The sequence below is a fragment of the Phascolarctos cinereus genome, unplaced genomic scaffold (assembly GCF_003287225.1).
Source record: "Phascolarctos cinereus isolate Bilbo 61053 unplaced genomic scaffold, phaCin_HiC Scaffold_9;HRSCAF=440, whole genome shotgun sequence".
Classification (NCBI taxonomy): Eukaryota; Metazoa; Chordata; class Mammalia; order Diprotodontia; family Phascolarctidae; genus Phascolarctos; species Phascolarctos cinereus.
Window position 1 is genome coordinate 203,583,029 of NW_027556402.1, and position 20,492 is coordinate 203,603,520.

Here is a 20,492-nt window from a genome sequence, read left to right on the forward strand (position 1 = left end):
ATATTGGGAGAAGTTTGGTGGGTGTTAAGGATGGTGAACTTTGAGCATTGTCATTAAAAATAATGGCCTGATGAGTGGGTAAGAAAGCTGGAACAGGGATTAGTCCTGCCTTTCTGTCCGGCTTCTGGGCCCTGTGCCTCCCCTACTTCTGTAGCGTGCTAAAGGCTTTATACCTATGAAATGTTATGAATCTTAAGGAGCACCATAGCAGTACAGGGACCGTATGAGACTGTTAGCAGTATCACCATGATTACTAGTGGCATTGGGGGTAGGCATGGGAATACGGGATTTTTAACTCTTGGGTAGAGGATGATGTACAACATCCTGAGATATCCAACAGCCATCTTTGCATCCCTTCTTCTCAAAGAACTAGCTTTCACAGAGGTATAGTGCTACAGAGATTCCCAGCCCCTATCCCTACAGCCCCAGATGGTAGGTCTGTATCCAAGAAATCTTGCTGGGAAGATGAGACAGATCCTTTGGCTAGACTAGCATCTAGGTTGGAACTCTCTAGGGGAACACAGGAATTACAAGACTCCTTGGAGGCCTCAAACTGCTATACTTAAGTACTGGGACTTCCTCTTCTGCCCAGTAGAGTTACAGACCTTAGGAGGGGTCCTGGTGTTAGATAACCTGACACAGAAGCAGGTTTTCTACCTATGATATCCAAAGGCCAGAGTAAATCTCCTGGCGCTGACACAGGACAGATCTCTCTCACTCTTCTTCCTTTACCCCAAGAAGTTATGAGGATAAAAATGGACAGTTTTGGTATGGGGGCTTTTCTTCGGGTCCATGTGTCCCAGTGAACATACAGTGTGGTTTATAATAAGTACAAAATCCTACAGTTTTATCTCCGAGTGCTGTAGTATTGTAATGGCAGGAGGGGATTATGTGATGTCTAAAAGGGAGTTGGTTTACTGTTCTCACTGAGCAGGGGTTCTTCCCTATTCATATGTTCCTGGAAAGGTTGAAGTGAACGCCATAGAAAATGGCCTCAGTCACAGTGACGCATTAAGCCTTCTTCCAAAGAATGCCATTTCTGTTCTTGGGCTCCAGGTGCCCATTTTTATGTGCTTTCCCATTAGGTTCAAGAAGTACAAGCAGGCTGGGAGCCATTCCAATTCCTTTCGCTTGTCCAATGGACGCACTGACGACATGGGTAAGGCTGCTGGCGATGGCCTGTCTCTGCATGAGATTCAGTGGGCAAGGAAAATGGGGGTCTGGTGATGATCCCCTGGGCAAATGATAGCATCAGAATGCCCCACACATACCCTCAGCACCTGAGACTGACCAAAGACAGCAACTCTGTCCCTTTATGTTGATGCTGGAGCTGTCTTGGCCCCTGGCAGCAAGCAGCAAGTTATCAGGCAGGGGGCTGGCCTTTTCTAGGCCTTGAGTGACTGACCACTTCCCCCTTGTGCTGCTGCAGAGCCTCAAAGCATGCCACTTCTGGCCAGGTCTCCAAGCACCAATAGGAAGTATCCTCCGCTGCCAGTGGACAAGCTGGAAGAGGAGATTAACCGACGCATGGCTGATGATAATAAGCTCTTCCGAGAAGAATTCAACGTGAGCCCTTTGTTTCCCCTGTGACTGGGTGGGCAGTGTTGTTCTAGGAAGTCATTTGGGAAGCAGGCTCTAGTCTAAGGATGAGAGACCTGATCATTGTCCACCTCTTTGGTTGCAGAGAGAGGTTTCTAATGTGCTAGGGGTAAGACACTTGCCTGTAGCCTCATCTGATTCTACTAGGCAGAGAAAGAGTTGGCTTTTCACCCTCACTCCCTTTCTTGCATTAAGCTAACTGTGGGCTCATAATTCAGGCCGCTTGACAACCTGGGCAGGAACTGTTAGGTGAATGCAGAGTGCTAAGTGTATTCAGGGCCAGAACATTAAGAGAGCTCCTAGTCAAAAATTAGTGAAATGGCAAGCCAGGCTCCCAAGCAAGCCTGAGGCTGGGCCTGGGCTGAAAGAGACTTTGCTGCCATCTTGTGTCTATAGCTGGTTTAGAAATATCATTGGCCCTGAACTCAGAAGGAAGTATTATTCTGCGCCACAATTGTGCTTAGAATCACAGAATCCCAGACTGGAAAGGGCCTTAAAAATAAGTTGTCTGGCCTATGTCCAGTCAAGAATCTCCTCCACAGCACCCCCTCTAAGAGTCCATACAATTTCCATTCTCCATCTCTGGCAGTAGAAGCCCTGTTGTTTTCCAACGCAACCCATCCTACTTTTGGACAATTTTCATTGTTAGAAAATTTTCCCAAGCCAGAATCTGCCTTCTCAAACACCACAACCTCCCAGCTTTGTTCTTCTGCTTTCTGTGAAAAAGAAGAACAGATTCAATGCGCAGAGATAACTCATGCATCTTGTTGCCGTCAGTCTGTGAGGGAGATTTTCATGTTTGACTCCAGATCGTGGAGAGAGAAGAGCCTCCTTTCCTCCTCTCCTGTTGGCCTTCGGCTCTTCAGTCTGGCCCTTCCTGTCTGAGACCTCATTTAAAGGGCCAGCTCCACTCTTTTCCCAAATCCAGGCCTTGATGAAGGCGTAGTTTGGATTCAATGCAAGAAATCGAATCAGAAATCAGCAAGCATTTATTAAATGTCTACCACATACCAGGCACCAGGGAATGCAGATACAAGCAGAAAAACAGTCCCTGCCCTCAAATAGCTTCCATTCTAATGGAGAAAGAAAATGCTTAAAAGAAGGCTGCAGAGGAGAGCATGGGAACAGGGCTGTGGGAGTGGAGAGGAATGAAGATGGAGGGAGGGTCTGGGATACCTAGAGGGTTCTTCCGAGGAAGTCTAGGGGTGGAGTAAACTTCTGAGGTGAAGAGGTTTCTTAAGTTTTGTGCAAGGCACATGCCAGGTACTGGTGATACAAACATTAACAGGACAGGCCCTGTCTACAGGGTGCTTGCATTCTACTGTAGGGGGACACTGCCATGTACACAAACAAGTCTAATACAAGGAAAATGGAGGCAGGAGAGAGCACCAACAGTGAGGGGACAGGGATTGGACAGGGAGGGGCATTGGGGAAGGCTTCATGGAGGAAGTTCTTATTCCCTGCAGCCCAAACACTAGTGTTTTTCTAGACCCTATTTCCCTTTCAGTTAGATAGGTACTGTGATAAAGGAACTATAGATCTGGGTCACAAAGGAAGGAGTTCTTGGTGTCTTGCTGGAAAATCATCTGCCCCTCTGCTGTGTGCACCATGCAGCCCATCTCTGTGTATTAGGCCAAGAAAGAGCTTTCTCCCCACAATGACAGTACAGATGATGCAGTATTTTAGATATTTAGAAACAACTTGGATTTTTTTTTTTGGCGGGATAGGGGGAGGAGAGCAGCAGTGAGTGCTAGACAGTAAGATTTGCCATGGTCATGGACCTATCTAGCTTCTCTCACAAGAAAGGAAAGTACCCATTTACCATCCAACATGGGCAAAAGAAGTTTGCATTGCAGGGATGCTTACTGATTGTCAGTCATCATTTTTAGTAACTTATCTTATTTTTCTTATGACCTCCAGGCTCTCCCAGCCTGTCCTATCCAGGCTACCTGTGAAGCTGCTTCCAAGGAAGAAAACAAAGAGAAAAACAGATATGTGAACATCTTGCCTTGTACGTGCTTCTGGGATGTCTCATGAAATTCTCTCTAGTTGAGAAGTTACATGGGCCTTCTGAGTCAATACTTTGAGGGTTAAAAGGAGAACAGTATTTAGTAGTAAAAGTAGAGTTATGCTGCAGATCTAAGAGACCTTATGGCTTCCAGAGTACCTTCCTAGGCCCAACACCACTCAGTGCTTGCTTCCATCACTCAAGATTAGCAAACGTTTCTTCAGCTTTTGCTCTGTGCAAGGACCTGTGCTTGGCTCTGAGGAGAGGATAACACAAATGATTCCAAAATGAACTCAGGCCATGAGGAGCTTACAGCAAAAGTGGGTGACAATAATCACACTCCTGTGCTTATGTGCTCAACTACAATGGCTGATAAACCTCCTAATGAGACTTGAAAGGCTTCCACAGAGAGCATGCTCCTGTATGTTTTGCCTGACTATGCATATTTGTTCCAAGCAGATTCTACAGAGCCAAGCATAAAGGGATAGAGACAAGTGCCCTGCAGCCCTAATGCAAGGAAAGAAGCTGGCAAGGCCAGGAGACAGAACCATAGTGGGAGCTTAACAGACTTAATGATTCCTCTGGGCCCAGCAGAGTGCTTGGTGTCTATACGCTGACATTTCATCTTACATTGCTCTGCTCCCAATCTCAAAGATGCATAGACCCATGTGTCAGATGTAAGGATTCTTACTTTGCTAGGCTGTCTGCCTCCTGATCCATGTCAGGCTAGTGTCTTTTACTGATAAATCAGGAAGGAGAAGTCAAGGAAAGTGGAAGATGGGGCCCGGGTGAGTAGGTGAGCCTGGACCCAGGGGTAGTAGTGGAAAAGTGTCCTTCAGGAATCTGAAGGGGACGTGGGACAGAGAACATTAACTGTGGGTTTCAAAGGGAAGAGTCATGGCTGTTGCTCTCTCTTCTAGATGACCATTCCAGGGTACACCTGACACCGGTTGAAGGGGTTCCAGATTCCGACTATATCAATGCCTCATTCATTAATGTAAGAGCTTCAGCTCCCTTATCACTCACCTGCCTGCCCCTGCCCAGCTTGTTGGGCATGATGTTTGTCCATCTATCTCTCTGTCTCTTACTTGTGGTGCCTTTGCAATGCTTCTGTGGCCAGCAAGGAAGTCATTGTTTCCCTGTAAATGGAGACTCTGGATAAGGACTGGTATCTAAAAAGACCTCGACAAGTTGAAATGTGACAGAAACAATAAGATATCAACTGACTGATAGGGGAAGGGGTTGGAAAAATGTACCAGACGAGAGCTTCTGAGCAACAGGACTAGAATTCCTAATACCTCAGGGTTACCCCTACACCGCTGAAGCCCTGAGGAGAGAAATAGCCAGCCACTCTCACAGATAAAAAGGATAAGAGCTAGGATTTGAAACAAGGCTCTTCTAACTGAGAGTCCAGTGCTCTTCCCACTGTGCCATTCTGACTCACTTGTGAGTCCTCTATCCTGTGTGTAGCAGATTTTTTCAAACCTAAATCCACTTTACATTTGTCCCAGCATTATATCCTTTGCAAATTTGATAAGCGTATCATCTATCCATTTGTGTAAGTTATCACAATCTGTTTCTGTATTTAAGGAAGAGACACAGCTTGAACTCACAACAAACTTACCAAGTTACAATTTATTCTGTCAAGGCAGAGGATGCGCTGAGGGTGTGGCACCCTGGGTCACTTTTTGCTTGATCAGTGTCAGATGTACTGAGACCAATCTTCTCACTACTGGGGCTCACACCATCTTACACTTGGGAATAATAAACAAAGGAAATTGTTGCACTTTATAAATGCACACATCTAGGTTCAACAAGCCCGAAACACCCTTGATTACCCCATTCATAATCAGGCAGAGAAGAATGCACGCAGAGCTTGGTATCATTCCTTTGATGTGCAGTGATGGCACTTATGGATTCATCAGTTACTATTTGTGTCTATATATCCCCTCTTTCCTTTCTAAGGGAAGGGGTCTAATCTGACCAGTCTACCTCTCATTGATAAAAATGTTGAACAGAACAGAGCAAAAGACAGAGGCTTGTAGCTGCTACCAGAGCCTTCTTCCAGGTTCATATCAACTCATTATCATTATTCTTCAAATTTAGTCATTGAACCGGTTTTGAATCCATTTAATGTGTCTCTGAAGCAATTATGGTAGACTTAGTGTGCTTGGATTTCAGTGAGATGTTTGACAGTGATCGCATTCCCCTGCTCTACTGTTATCCTGTTATACCCCCAAAAAGTCTATAAAAATGGGGGGGGCCCTTGAGCTTGATAGGAAAGGGCTTTGAAGTTTGAGGAACATATGAGCTTCAAGGAGGTTAGAGAAGGGAAATTGAAGAAGAAACCTCCAAGACAAGAGAAAGGTGCAGGATCTTCAGTGAGAGCTTGCTTGTGAATGGGAAAGGAGAGTATGGAACGTTTGGATGAGCTGATGAGAAGGGCCATAACTAGTGCCTCTGTGTTCACCACATTAACATTGACCTTCCTGATGAGCATGAAAATTACTTCAACCAGAAAAGGCCTAGATAGAGTCACCTCTATCTCAGTTTCCTTATCTGTAAAATGAAGCAGCTTTCTATGCAAGGGTGTCAGAAACATTCTGCATTCTTCTTGTGGTCAGTTAGCTATCCAAAGCTAAGGAACTCTTTGCAGATTTTTTTCCCCTGGACTGGCTCCAGAACTCTTAAGTTGATCGTAGTATGTTGAGTATCAGTCAGAGTTTACTACCTGTAAACCAGCAAAGCCAGATTTCATCCTTCTCACTATTACCAGTGAAGTTATCAGGAAGACCAGATCTGACCTTATTACTTCCTCATACCTTGTTTGATTAAACAGTGACAACACATGGACACACATATACACACACAGGAAGGAGCCCAGCCACAGTATTCCTGGGCCACCTACAGAGCCTGCTCCTGAGGGATAGTCTGAAGAGTGGCCTTATCTGCAAAGTATCAGCAGCTCAAACCCACCATTGTTTGGTTTCAGACTTTCTATGCCTCATTGTTTCTAGAAAAAGCTAAATGATGACTGATTCACAGTCACAGACTCTTGGAGTTGGAAGGGCCTCAACTCTTCTACGTCTTACGGAACAAGTGGTCTTCAGCCTTTGCTTGAAAACTTCTAGGAGGAAAAAGCCACTACCTTCCCAGGCAGCCCATTCTATTTTTTAATAACTTGTGAGGAACTGTTTCTTTGTATTGAGTCTGAATTTCTCTATACAACTTCCGCCCCCTGCTTCTAATTATGCTTTCTGAGGCCAATCAGGAAAAAAAAGTCTAATATGTCTTCTATGTGAAAGCCTCTCAAACACTTGAAGAAAGTTCCTCACTGAAGGAGGCTCCTCTAAACTTTCCCTATAAGCTAAGTATTCCCATTTCCTTCAGAATTGGTCCTCATATAGCATAAATTTGGGGCACTTTACCACCCCTGTTGCCCTTCCCAGAAACTGCAGTTTATCAGTATCTTTCCCACTTCTAACACATAATACTTATGTGACTATGGGCAAGTAATCTGAATTCTCTGGGCCTCAGTTTCCTCACCTGTAAAATGAGGAGATTGGATTAAGTGGCCTCTGGGATCCCTTTAGCTATAAATCTTTGAACCTCCATGTGGTACCCTGAATTAAACCCAGTAGCCCAGATATGGCCTAAACAGGGTAGAGTATAGTGAAACTATCACTTTCCTAGACCTGGTCACTGTCTCTCTTCTGAAAGCTTGACATTGCATTAGCTGTCTTGGCAGGCCTGTCATACTGACAACTCATGTTGCAGCACCACACTTAAACCTCTAGCTCTTTTTCAAATAAAATGTTTCTCTAGCTATGTCTCTCTAATCTTGTACTTGTGAAATTGACTTTTCTTAACCCAAATGTAAGACTTTGCTTAATGTTCCAACTTAGGATAATTTTGAATCATGGCATCCATTGTGTTAACTGATCTTCCCCACCCCCAACTTTGTTTTATCTGTAAATTTAATAAGTATAACATCTATTTATCCAAGTCATTGATAAAAGTATTCAATAGCAGAATGCCAAGGGCAGATCCCTGGTGTGCTCCACTGGAAATGACCTGCCTTCTGACATTTCCTTCCCCAGTAATCTCTATGCATCTCTCCTGGAGCTTAGCCAAACAAATTTATATCGTACCAGAAGAAGCAGCAAACTCCTACCAGGAAGGTGGTAGATGGTACAAACAGCCAACTTCTACGTAGAACAAGAAGAATAGAGTGTTTAAGAAAGCAAACTTCCTTCAGTAAATGCAACGTGAGGCAGGAGCCTTGGGAATTGCAATTTAGACTTCCCATAGCAGCTATATATCAGACCTCACAGGAGATGGTGCTCTGTCTTATAGCTCATAAACAATTTTATCTCTATATATGTTGAGTTATGCCTGCTCAGGGAGCCATAACAGATGCTAATACTTGAGAAATTGCAGTCATAGAAGTGCCTTAGAAGGAGGAAGCTGTATTGAATTTCATTCCCAAGCCTTGATTTTTACTCTGGATGTTGGCTCGTCATCGAAGCTTGCTTGGCAGAAACGTTTTTCCTAAGCCTGGCAGCTTTTAAAGAAGTTGCATCCCCAAGCAGTGTTTGCTTCCTGCCATCACCCCAGCAAGCGTTTCCTTCTCCACCTTTATGGTACTTTTAAAAGCCAAGAATAGTATTACTTTAGAGCTCAAAACAAAACAAAAAACTCATGGAAGCTATCTAGTTCAACTCCTTCAATTTGCAGATGGCAAAACTGAGGTAGAGGTGACTCTACTAGGCCTTCCTGATTGAAGTATTCCTCATACCTATTCAGAAGGTCATGGTAATGTCCCTCTAGGTGAGGGCAGAAGTATCTGTCTCGTATGCTCTGGATGGCTTCTCCAATCTCAATCCATGAACCAACGGGAATGAAAGTATGAATGCTGAAGTCTTAAGAAGCAGACAAACTGGGGCATGGTTCTCCAGAATGTCTGGTTATGATTTTAAGGACAGGTGCTACATGCCCTGCTGTTTTTACCCATCATGCCCCAGCTTGAAAGCCAGAACCAACAAATTTAAAAGGGTAGCAGCCCCCAGGAATGTAGCAGCTCTAATCTAAGAAGTGCTGCCTGAGTGGTACCTGTAGAGATAGAGATGCACTGATCTCTTTCAGTGACAGGCTGAAATATAGTGGGTCCAGTATGTACGAGTGGTCTCAGGCAGTGGAACCAAATAACTAGTTCAGTGGAAAGAATCTAGACCCTGGGGTCAGAGGACCTAGGTTCAAATCCCACTTGTGATGCTTGCTACTTGTGCAATCTTGGAAGTTATTCGACTTCCTTTCATCTCAGTTTTCTCATTTAGAAAACAAGGGGATTAGATAAAACAGCCTCTGAATTTACTTCCAACTCCAAGTCCTCTGTCTATAAAGTTTGGAGAAGCAAGTCGGTGTAGTGGGGAAAGAGCTCTATTTTGGAACTATTGAGTTTGAGATGACCTATAAGGACAATTCAGTTGAAGCTACTAGTAGGTAAAGAATTGATACAGGATTGGAATTGGAGAGACACTAGGGCTATATATCTAGTTTTAGGTACTGTCTGAAAAAATGGAATTGAACCAGTGAGTGCTTGTGAGATCAAGAGAGGTGGTCATAGGGGGGCGTCTAGGTGATGCAGTAGATAGAGCACTGGCCTTGGAGTCAGGAGGACTTGAGTTCAAATCCGGCCTCAGACCAGACACTTGACATGCACTAGCTGTGTGATGCTGGGCAAGTCACAACCCCAATTGCCCAAAAAAAAGAGAGAGAGAGAGAGATGGCCATAGGAACATAGACTTAGAATTGGAAAAGGCCTTAAAAGCCATCCAGTACAGCTCCCTCATTTTATTGATAAATAAACTGAAGCTCAGGGGTTAAGTGATTTGCCCAGTATTACACAGCTAGCAAATATCTGAGGGAGAGTTTGAACTCAGGTTTTCCTGACTCCAAATCTAGAACACTTGCCACTATCACCCTAGGCTCACTCTCTCAACTTCTGCTTGCACTGGCAAATTAGGTCCCCAGAGATATTCGCCAGAAGAATACCTCAAATTAGGTCCCCAGTTTGGGGCAGCTAGGTGGCGCAGTGGATAGAGCATCGGCCCTGGATTCAGGAGGACCTGAGTTCAAATCCAGCTTTAGACACGTAACACTTACTAGCTGTGTGAACCTGGGCAAGTCACTTAACCCCATTGCCTAGCCAAAAAAAAAAAAAATTAGGTCCCCAGTTGACTATTTCTCCCCTAAGAATTCTAGGGGTTACCCCCCAGTATGTTGGAGATTCCAGTGTTATCACTAATGAACCCTATCCAATGTTCTGTCCCTAAAATAAATCAACCAGATGATATCTCCAATATCAAATAACCAGTTTTACACCAATTAGCTTTTGTAACAGTGTAAAAAAACCGGAGAGGTAAAAGAGCCAGGTTGTGAAGGGCTTTAAAAGCCAGACAGATGAGTTTACATTTGATCCTAGAGATGAGAGCCACTGGGGTTTATTGAATGATAGGGGTGGAGTCAGGTTTGGAATGCTCCTCCAACTCCCAAATGACATTCCTATATTTAAGGAAGAGAAGTATGACAATAAGTTTGAGTGGAGGATGGACTGGAGTAGAGAGAAGCCCAAGGCATCTGTTCCTGTTTTGGCCAGGTGCCAGGGTACCATTGATTCCTAATGTTTCACTGGTCATCTGGTCCTGGTTTTCCTGGTCCTCTGCCCTGTCTCAGCCTCTTCTCCACCGGTGAAAGGTCCCAGCTTAACCAGAGCCTAGATGAACAAAGTGATGGATAGTTGAGGTTCTGTTGGACCCCAATGCTTAATTGTCCCCAGTGGGGAGATTTAAAGATTAAGGATTTCCTTGGACATTTCCATCCCCCCCCCCTTTCCTTAGCTCGAGTAAGAGGAGCCCAGACTATTAGAGCCACAGTGGGGAAAAGGAGGTGTCTGGTTTTGATTTAGCCCAACCAGATTGTTGGTCCTACCCATGCTGCATCATGTGGATCCCAGCTGCTCTTCCCATGCCTATCAAACCACTTTGGTAGCCTCTAAATTCATCCATTTCTGGGAAAAGCTCTACTTGCCCCACCCTGGTTATGTCTCTGTAGGTATCTGTACTGAGAACAGGTCCTCCCAAGTCTCCATCTTCCAGTTTGCCCTAGGTGTGTCTTTTGTTTGTTTGTTTTTTCCCCTGAGATTTGGAGCTGACAATAGTCTTCCTTATGAGAGTGGTTGTTTGTGCTGCCAATCATTATTGCCCTGATTTAAAAGCCTCACCTAAAGCTCTAGGGGAGATGGTTGTGGAACAAACTCTGTCTCCCTTCCTCTCTCACTGTCATCCTGCCCTCCTCTTGCTTTCTGCCATCGTTCTCTCTTCTCTCCTTGCGCTTTTGGTCCTCTTGCTCTCTGCCTTCCAGCCTTACTTCCCTTTCTCTGAGCTGATACCTCTGAGATTTCTATGTCCACCTCATCCCTCACAAGTGTTTAATTTGCAGTCAAGCTGACATCCTTTGTCTCCGTCATTCCTCAGTGACTGAAGTGCCCCTTGAACTCAACTCATCCTTCCTCTTGACATCATCTCCCAGTCTCTTTCCTCAGTGAAAAACTCACTTTGTCTTCATGTAGGCACTCAACTTGCTATTCTCCTACCAAACAAACCTTTCTGCACTAAGGAAAGAAAACTATGTCCATTAAGACAACTTAGAAATGAAGCTGTCTGCTTCTTATTCCCCATAGCATTATAATGCAAAAACTCAGACTGTGAAGCTACTTGTTAGCAGATTTGTATAAGTTGGAAGGAGAGGAAGTTAATCTGTAGCTTCATTGGATGGTGCTGTCCCTCTTCCTCAATCATCTGGGTCACTGAGATTTAGGGAGATGTTGTTCATTCTGCTTCCCTTTTGAAGAAGCAGGTCTGTGTATTTTGGGTGGCCCCTAATACATTGTGTGGGCCTAAGCAAATGGCCCCAAAGTTAGGATCTAGCCAGTAGCTACTAAAGACTTCATAAACCTCACTTCTCCTGTTTTCATCCAGCAGGGTTCAGATTTGACCATTTCAAGTGTCCCCTCAGATGAATGGAGGGGTTCTATTTCATCCCCATTCCTTCTAACCCAGAGGCTCTTTGTGTCCGATAGTTTATACACATAGATATCATTGCGTAACTACTCAACAAATGTGCAGGAAGGGAGTGCTTTCAGTACTCCTGTACACATTCAGATGGGCAGAGTGTAGTCCAAAGGAAAATTGTGCCTGGGATAGAAGGCCATGTAAAAGTCTCCGGGAGAGCCACCCCCTAATAGTTTCATAAGTCCATATTCTTGGGTGGAGATGGCCACCCAACCAGACAGGATTCTTTGGAAACATAAAGGCATATCTTCCTGTGTTCTCATTGTGGCTACAGTCCTCACTGCCAGTTGCCAGTGGAGTTTCGGTTGGGAATCTAATCTGCACTGGGAAGATAATGCCCTCATTTGGTTGGTCATATTTAGATGTTTCTCACCAATATTCATAAAGTAACTATGTGGCGGAGGAAACCAATCCAGTCTCTTGATGTTCTCTACTCTTTATTACCCCCGTGCCTTAGCTAAACCCAGTGTTGGGGGCTCTCTAGACTAGGACCCTAGGAACCAGGTTCTGGGAAACAGGACTTTTTCTGATCCCAAATGAAGATCCTAATAACAGGATCAATATGGTTTAGAGACTCCCAAGCTAAATGAGGTGGAGTTTTCCTTTCTCTCATTGCTAATTGTCACTTCCTTTTTTTTTTCCCTCCTCTTTCTCTCCAGGGCTACCAAGAGAAGAACAAGTTTATTGCTGCACAAGGTGAATTTATGTTGACTTCATGCCAGTGGACTTATCTCAAGTCATTGGGCCTCAGAACCCCTAATGGGAAGGGTCATTCAGCTTTTCAGCTTTCAAGCTGGTCACATTGGACTCATTCTGCCTAGAGTGCTTCTTTGTCATTTTTCATCACTTAGGAAGGTTTAAAAATGACTGAAATCTGCCTCCTACTTTACTGAGAAGGCCAATTTGTTTATTTGTTGTTTCTGCCAAAATTTGCAAAGCCCTTTGCTAGGTTGTGCAGGATGCAAGGTATTGTCTAGAAGAGGAGAAAAGACATGTAAAGTAACCAAAATAAGTAGTAGAGGAAGCCATGTGCAAGAGAGAGATTTAAAAAATCCTTTGAGATTCAAGAGGAGAGAGAGTACTGATGATATAGTGTCCCAAGACTCTTTATAGGACTGTCGTGGAAGTCAAGTGTCTAAAAGCTAGAAGGAGGCATGAAAAACACCAGGTCTTGAGCAGCCTCAGTATGAATACCTTCAGGCCTAAGCCCATTATAGGAAATGTTAGCTTCATTTGGTTTTGGCTAGCTCTCTCAGAAATCTTCATAGTTCAGGGCTTCACGGCCCAATCTGAATTCCTAGAGCAGCTCAGCTCCACACCAAGCCTTAAGTCTCCAGATTCACACTCACAAACATTTTGGGATCTGAAAGTTTCTGGCACACTCATTACTCAGCCCCAGAACACACCTTGCTGCCCCTATTTTAGGTACCATCTTTATCCTAGTGGAATCATGGCAACCATAGCAATGAGGGTTAAGAAGGGATAGAGAAATTCAACAAATGGTGACCTCTGACCACAGTCATACAAACCTGTGCACAGCATAGTCCACACAAGCCACTGAAAGGAGAGAAATTGGATGTAGCCACCAAGTTAGAAGGGGCCCTTGAGACTTGCTCTGGACAAGTAGCTTCTGCTGCTTTTTTTCACAGGGAATTAAAGGCCTCCCTGGGATATGTAGACAGAGATTTCTTGCTCTCTGTGTATTATGCGAACGTACTGTAGTGTCTGCTTCTCATTCCTCTTTGGTAGGACCAAAAGAAGAAACAGTGAATGATTTCTGGAGGATGATCTGGGAACAAAATACAGCTACCATTGTCATGGTGACCAACTTGAAGGAGAGGAAGGAGGTGAGTACAGAGGAATGATGAATCTGTTTCCTTCCCTGAGCCGCAGCAGCAGCAGTGACTATACTGGGGGGTGGGGCTGTGTCTGTGAATATGTGCGAGCCCGTGGGGGAGTCTGCCGCTCACCCCAGTTCTAGAGAGCCCAGACTCTTTTCAGGCTGCTGGGAACCATTCTAGGTTTGGCACAGAGAGGTAAGTGACTTGTCCATGAGGTCAAGCTTCTTTCCCAACTGAAAAAGAAGTCAGGGCTTACCTTCCCCAGGTGCTGTGCTCTGGAGGCATCTGAGTGGGTCAGGGGATACTTGGGCTCCGGTACCAGGACATCAGTCCCATCACCCCCAGTGTGAGGCTTGTGGAGAAACCATGAAACATGTGTTCATGTAGCACTTCCCTGTGAGAGAGGTAGTGTAGGTATTATCTCTATCTTATAAATGAATAAACTGAGGCTTAAAGAAATGAAATGACTCCACCAGAGTCACAGCATCTGGGCTGAGGCTTCTCCAAATATCTGACTCAGGTCTGACTCTTCAGTCTTCCTATTAGGATACTTCTCCAAGACTGTGCCTTTCACAGACTGTCCAGCAGAAGGTTCTTTGGGTCCATTGAGCCTAGGGAAGAGAGAGCTCCCTGCCTTTGCTCTAGGCCAGGACACCATTAAATGGGAGGAACCGAATAATTTCCTTTCCTGTTTCGGAGCCACTTGAGGGTTCAGATTAGGAGTTAAGGAGAGTACCCTAGAAATCTACTGACAGGGGCAGCTAGGTGGCACAGTGGATAGAGCACTGGCCCTGAAGTCAGGAGGACCTGAGTTCAAATCCGGCCTCAGACCCAACACTTGACACTTACTAGCTGTGTGACCTTGGGCAAGTCACTTAACCCCAATTGCCTAAAAAATTTTTTAAAAAATAATAAAATTAAAAAAAAAAAAGAAATCTACTGACAGCCTCCAGCCTGACAATGAGGTGATAGAGGTTGGGTCTAGAGCCTCTTCTCTCTCACCCTGGAGTGGAAGCCCAAGACCCAGCATGCCACAGCTGGAAGGACAAGGCCATTGGCTTGGTTCCTAGGCGTCACTCATGTGGCTTGACTTGTGGAGAGTCAGGAATCCCACTTTAGCCAAAATGTAGCCAGGAATGAGATTGGCCTAGTCTACTCCTCAGACAGCTCCCAGTGTTCTTCCCTAGGCAGACAAGAACAACCACAGGATCATTTTCATTGGGCATATTTGGACTGTGGAGAGGGTAGGACTTCCATGGTTTAGAGCCCTTAAAGAACATCTGAACCCGTCAAAGAATCTGCCCATCCAGAGCCGTCCTGGGCTGAGCCCTAGAGCTAGGAAATGAGCCTGGGGGTAGAGAGAGGAGAGGAAGCTACAATTAATTGTAGATGTTAATTTAGACATAAATTCTTTTTTTGGGTCACTTTCAGTTTTATTGCTATATTCAGCTTTATTTACATTACAGACATTTACAATTACTCCCATTTCATGAGAGGTATCTTGTAACAAAGTAAAACGTTTAAGTAATACTAATAATACAGTAACCTGACCTGAAAGTAAAATATAGCTGAATCTGTTGAGAGTTACTGGTATCCTGAACTCAAAGATGAATAGAAAGAACCTGTACAATGCTAATGAAACATAGGCTCCATCACTCTAAGGCAGCTATAAACAGATGAATATGTCCACAAACAAAAGGAGGAAGAGGTTGATAGATATGCCTAGAGCACATGATAACACAAAAAAAATTTGGAAGATGAAGACTTACATTGTCATACATTAATAAAAGCTGGTGACCAGCACCTAACATTGGAGTTGTTGAATGTTACTGAAAGCAGCTTACCTCCCACACTGTAAGGCTGGGATATAGATGCCTCAGGAAAATAGTAAGAAGCTTGGTCAGACTGGTAGGAAGAGAGCAAGGAGATAACAATGTAATGAAAACCAAATGAGGAGAAATATCTAAGAGGAGGAGATTGTTGTCAGAGGTTCGTTCTTAACTTTAAAGTATAACTGAGTGATGTGGGAGAAGGGGGATCCCTTTCCTTTGTCCTTTCTCAGTGTCTGGTAGTGAGGCATGTCTGAGCTCATCTGGGTTGCGTGTGTCTTCCTCTCTAGTGTAAATGTGCCCAGTACTGGCCGGACCAGGGCTGCTGGACATATGGAAATATCCGTGTGTCAGTAGAAGATGTGACTGTTTTGGTGGATTACACAGTCCGGAAATTCTGCATTCAGCAGGTACAGACTCCTTTCCCTTCTCTGGTTTTGTCAGTGACTCAATAATCCCCAGAAGGAAAGAGACATTTTTGAGAGCTTCCCCAAGGTGCTTCTGTGTTTGGAAGAGGCTTGCTTTCAAACTGATGACCGTGACACCTCTCTGTACCACTGTATGTCCAGAATATGGTGCCAGGCCAAGGCAGAAACTGTCTATATGTTAAAGCCAATCTTTTCCCATCACAAAGAGGGGTCAGCCAGAATCAATCAGCCATTTTCCTTTAGTAACCCTGAATTAATGAGGTTCTTTGAGTGGACTCTGTAGTATTTGGGGCCACTCTCTGATCCCCAATCTCCTGGCCTCACCACATCTGTCCTCTTTTTCTAATTGTCATTGACATCTTTCCTGCTTGGCCTTACCCTAAGCTTCCACAGCTCTCTCTCCATTGGCCCTGCCATACCAGAAGCCCCAACCCAAGCCCCTGTCCAGAGTCCCCAGAGACAACTTGAGTTCATTGTACCTTCTCCATTCCCAGGTTGGAGATGTGACCAACAAAAAGCCCCAGCGCCTTGTCACTCAGTTCCACTTCACTAGTTGGCCAGACTTTGGAGTACCCTTCACCCCCATTGGAATGCTGAAGTTCTTGAAGAAGGTGAAGACATGTAATCCTCAGTATTCAGGAGCGATCGTGGTGCACTGCAGGTCAGTCCTGGCTTCTCTCACTGTCTGTTCTGCTGCCATCTCAAACAAAGCCCTACCCCCACCCCAATTCTGCCCCCTTGATGGGGAGGAGGCCATTGTGGGGAATCATGGCATAAGGGGGAGGGGAGAGGGAGGGTCCTCGATATCATTTAAGCTACCAGCTTTGGTGGCCACAGGGCCCTGCCTGGTCTTGGCCAAACATTTGCAGCCTATGGACCTTTCTCAGAGTTAGGAAATGCAGGGCAGCCTATGGCTCTGAGCCCTAGGTTTAGTCTGCTCTGAACCAGCATTCAGGTGCCTCGCCTGACTCAGCCTAGGGCTGCCTCCCAACCCATAACATTCCTGTCTGGTCTCAGCGCGGGCGTGGGGCGCACAGGCACCTTTGTCGTCATCGATGCCATGCTGGACATGATGCATGCCGAGAGGAAGGTGGATGTCTATGGCTTCGTGAGCCGGATCCGTGCCCAGCGCTGCCAGATGGTGCAGACTGATGTAAGACACTTCTCTGCTGGTGGGAAAGGGGACAGACAATAACACTAGACACTGCCCAAGGAGAAAAGAGCTAGCCAGCCTTAAGCTACATGTCCTTCCACTGTGGTACTGGTACAACCTAACAGAGAAGAAGAGGCCAAAGAAATGGCACAAGGGAAAGAGCATGGACTCTGAAGTTGGTGGGCCTGGGTTCAAATCTCACCTCTGATTCTGTCTACCTTTGTGACCTTAGACAAGTCACTAACCCTTGTGAACTTCAACTTCCTCATCTGTTAAGTGGAGGGGGTGAGAGGTGTCTGACTAGGTGACCTCTGAGGCTTCTTTAAGCACTAAACCCGTGATCCTTATAAGTTCACTCCTGTCACTCAGCAGCCCTTTGCTCTCCGGAGAAGCTGAGCCTGGGAGACAGAAGTCCTCCCCCAGCTCTGTGACGATCATAAGCCTAGTGACCCAGCCTGAGCCTCTCACAGAACTGTAGACCTTCCAAGGCACAGGGCACTTGGGCTCATCTAGTCACTGCAAAGCCCTTGTTTTATAGATGAGGAAATGGAGGCCCGGAGAAGACCTTGCCCAAAGTCTCCCTCCTCTGACTCCCAGTCCCCTCGTGTCTCCACTACACTGTGCTGCCTTCCTGCCAGCTCTGTGTGCCCTTGGTTCAGTCTCTCTGGAGCTCGTTTCTAAAATGAAGGAGGTAGACCAGATGGCCTCTAAGGTCCCATCCAGCTCTGAATCCTGTGACCTAGGAACTTTTTCTCAAATCTAAAACCATCACCTACAGAACAGTAACAGCAACAGCTAGCATTTTATATGGCACTTTAAGGTTTATAAAGCATCCTCACAACCAGCCTGGGAAGAAGATGCTATTACTATCCCCTGTTTTACGGTTGAAGAAAAGGCAGAAAGAAGTGAAGTGACTGGCCCAGTGTCACACAGCTAGGAAATACCAGGGACTGGATTTGAACTCAGGCCCTCCAGACTCCAGGTCTAGTGCTCTATCCACTGAGCCACCAGCTGCCTCAAGGAAGTTCTTTCAGATTAACACCACCTCTTCTGTAATCCAGATTAGCTCCTCCATTTTATGATTGCATTTACCCACTCTTATTATGGCTGTTTGTATGTTTAACTTAGACCAGAGATTCCTCAATGGTGGGTCTGTGACTCCCTCCTCAGACCTTAGGCTGGTGATAGTATGTACTCTGCTTTAGCTAGTATAAGGGATCTGTGTCAGGAACCCCAAATAGACTAGTTCCTGATGCTGTAGTCCCAGAGAGTGGCTCATGAGTCCAGGTTTGGGTAATGGACACCACCCATGAGGGACCTATGAAGTCAACCCACGAGGAGTGCCTCCCTTGTTCCTTTAGATGCAATACGTCTTCATTTATCAAGCATTGCTAGAACACTATCTCTATGGAGACACGGAGCTGGAAGTGACGTCTCTAGAAACCCACCTGCAGAAAATCTACAACAGAATCCCAGGAAGCACCAGCAATGGGCTCGAGGAGGAATTTAAAGTGAGTATAGGCTGAGAGCTGGGCTCTAGCCACCCTTGCAGCCAGTGCCTCCCTTAGGTCTAGAGAACTATGAGCTAGGGAATAGGGGAGAGGGCAGGGAGGTGGAAAGAAGAAAGGGTGGTAGTGTGAGAGGCACAGAGACAAAAATACAGACTTTCCTGCCTCGTGAGAATCACAGAAAGGTGTGTCAGGACCCAGAGATCCTGCCCTGAGCCTCTGGAGCCCAGCACCCACACTGAAGGCACCTTCTGAGGAGGAAGCCATGATTTCTTCGAACCATCAATCTGAAGCTGAAAAGGGATTTTAGGAGTCATCTACTTTGTTTTATAGATAAAGAAGCTAAGGCCCATAATCCACAGGGAGAGTCAGAGCCAAGAATCAAACCACAATAATAGAATTTAGAGCTAGGAACTCCCTAATTTCTTTTTTCTCGGGCCTGCTTCCAGACTCCTGCTCAACACCCTTTGCTGTTCTCCACAGTTTCCTTACACACACACACACACACACACACACACACACACACACACACATATACACACACACACACACATTATTTCCAATCAACTTTTTGACTAGGGGTGAGGGAAAGGGGCTGAAGGGAGACACAGGTGAACCCAAATGAGTAAGCAGAAATACTGGCTTCTGATGGAGAATCCTAGAGACTATGAACTACTTGATCCAAAGACTCTCCCCATCCCCTGCCCAATGTAGAAGTTAACATCAATCAAAATCCAAAATGACAAGATGAGGACAGGAAACCTGCCTGCCAACATGAAGAAGAACCGGGTCCTGCAGATCATTCCATGTAAGAGCAGCACCATCCCCCTCCCAGAGGCCTCCCTGATCCAGACCTTGACTGATGAGAAGTTGAGTGGACTAGAGCAGATGTCCTTCTGTTCACCCCACCCCCGCCCCCTATTTGATAAGTTCTAAAAAGAAAGAGCTTTTAAAGCAAAAGCTTCTTCCTCTCACTCCCCCCATCCCTTCTTCCAGCCCCCTGCCCCACTGCTGGGTGAGGTACCCAAGTAATGATGCTGTGCCTAGCCCCAAAGCCAGCAGGAGGGCCCTAAGGTGAAAGTCAGGACTGGGGTCCTGCTAGCAGCAAAGTCTCTGTTCTTTGTTACAGATGAATTCAACAGAGTCATCATCCCCGTCAAGAGGGGCGAGGAAAACACTGACTATGTGAATGCTTCCTTCATTGATGTAAGCAGTGTGGCTTTATCTCCTTTGGGCCACTCTCCAGTGTCCCACCTTTAGTCACTTCTGTGGATAGAGCCGCAGGCATCCTTCCCCTTTGTCTGGCAGGGCCTTGACTGAACTGCATCCTCCTCGGACCCTGAAGTGAGAGACATCCTGCCAGAGGCCTTGCCCCACCCCATATCCCCTATCAGGCCCCTTCAGAAATGAGAGAAATAGAAGCACTTCCCCGCTTGGGATAGGGAAGTTTTGGGAATGTGCTTAGGGCAGGCACCTAAAAAAGGTGAAGAAGGAGCTCCTCTCTTCTAAAACCTGCCACCTCTTTGGCTGTGGGGACTGTTTCCCCAGGCCCTACTGGATCAGAGTCTTTTAGTGTCATTCAGGGGAGAGCTTCTGCAGGAAACACCAGTGTACACACCCATACCCCACCGTCGACCGATGTCCTTTACCCCCAGATAGACACATATTTTCTACCCCTAACTGGCCCATCTCCTCTCCCCCATCTGACCCTCAAAGGGCTACAGACAAAAGGACTCTTACATCGCCAGCCAGGGTCCTCTCGTGCACACCATTGAAGATTTCTGGCGGATGATCTGGGAGTGGAAATCTTGTTCTATCGTAATGCTGACTGAGCTGGAGGAGAGAGGTCAGGTAAGTTGGAGAGGGTAGGGCAGCAGAACATCCTGGCGATGAAGGGACAAAGGCATTCTAGAAGAATGGACACATAGCTCTTCTATGGTCCGGAGGACACCTGGGAGAGTAGTAGTATCTCCCAGAATGGAACAGAGGATCCC

The 20,492-nt window shown here is 45.8% G+C and overlaps 1 protein-coding gene across 7 annotated transcripts in view; it reads left to right on the forward strand.

Moving 5' to 3' along the window:
- The window catches only part of PTPRA (protein tyrosine phosphatase receptor type A), a 167,683-nt gene that overhangs the window by 140,614 nt on the left and 6,577 nt on the right, over positions 1-20,492 (forward strand). For all 7 annotated transcript variants that reach the window (XM_078148285.1, XM_078148284.1, XM_078148288.1 and 4 more), the window contains 13 exons: positions 1,086-1,159; positions 1,430-1,566; positions 3,520-3,610; positions 4,528-4,604; positions 12,399-12,435; positions 13,489-13,586; positions 15,700-15,819; positions 16,332-16,498; positions 16,855-16,990; positions 18,352-18,501; positions 19,213-19,306; positions 19,628-19,704; positions 20,215-20,349. In XM_078148285.1, the coding sequence (XP_078004411.1) occupies positions 1,086-1,159; positions 1,430-1,566; positions 3,520-3,610; positions 4,528-4,604; positions 12,399-12,435; positions 13,489-13,586; positions 15,700-15,819; positions 16,332-16,498; positions 16,855-16,990; positions 18,352-18,501; positions 19,213-19,306; positions 19,628-19,704; positions 20,215-20,349 (1,393 nt within the window). The remainder of the gene's footprint in view (positions 1-1,085; positions 1,160-1,429; positions 1,567-3,519; positions 3,611-4,527; positions 4,605-12,398; positions 12,436-13,488; positions 13,587-15,699; positions 15,820-16,331; positions 16,499-16,854; positions 16,991-18,351; positions 18,502-19,212; positions 19,307-19,627; positions 19,705-20,214; positions 20,350-20,492) is intronic.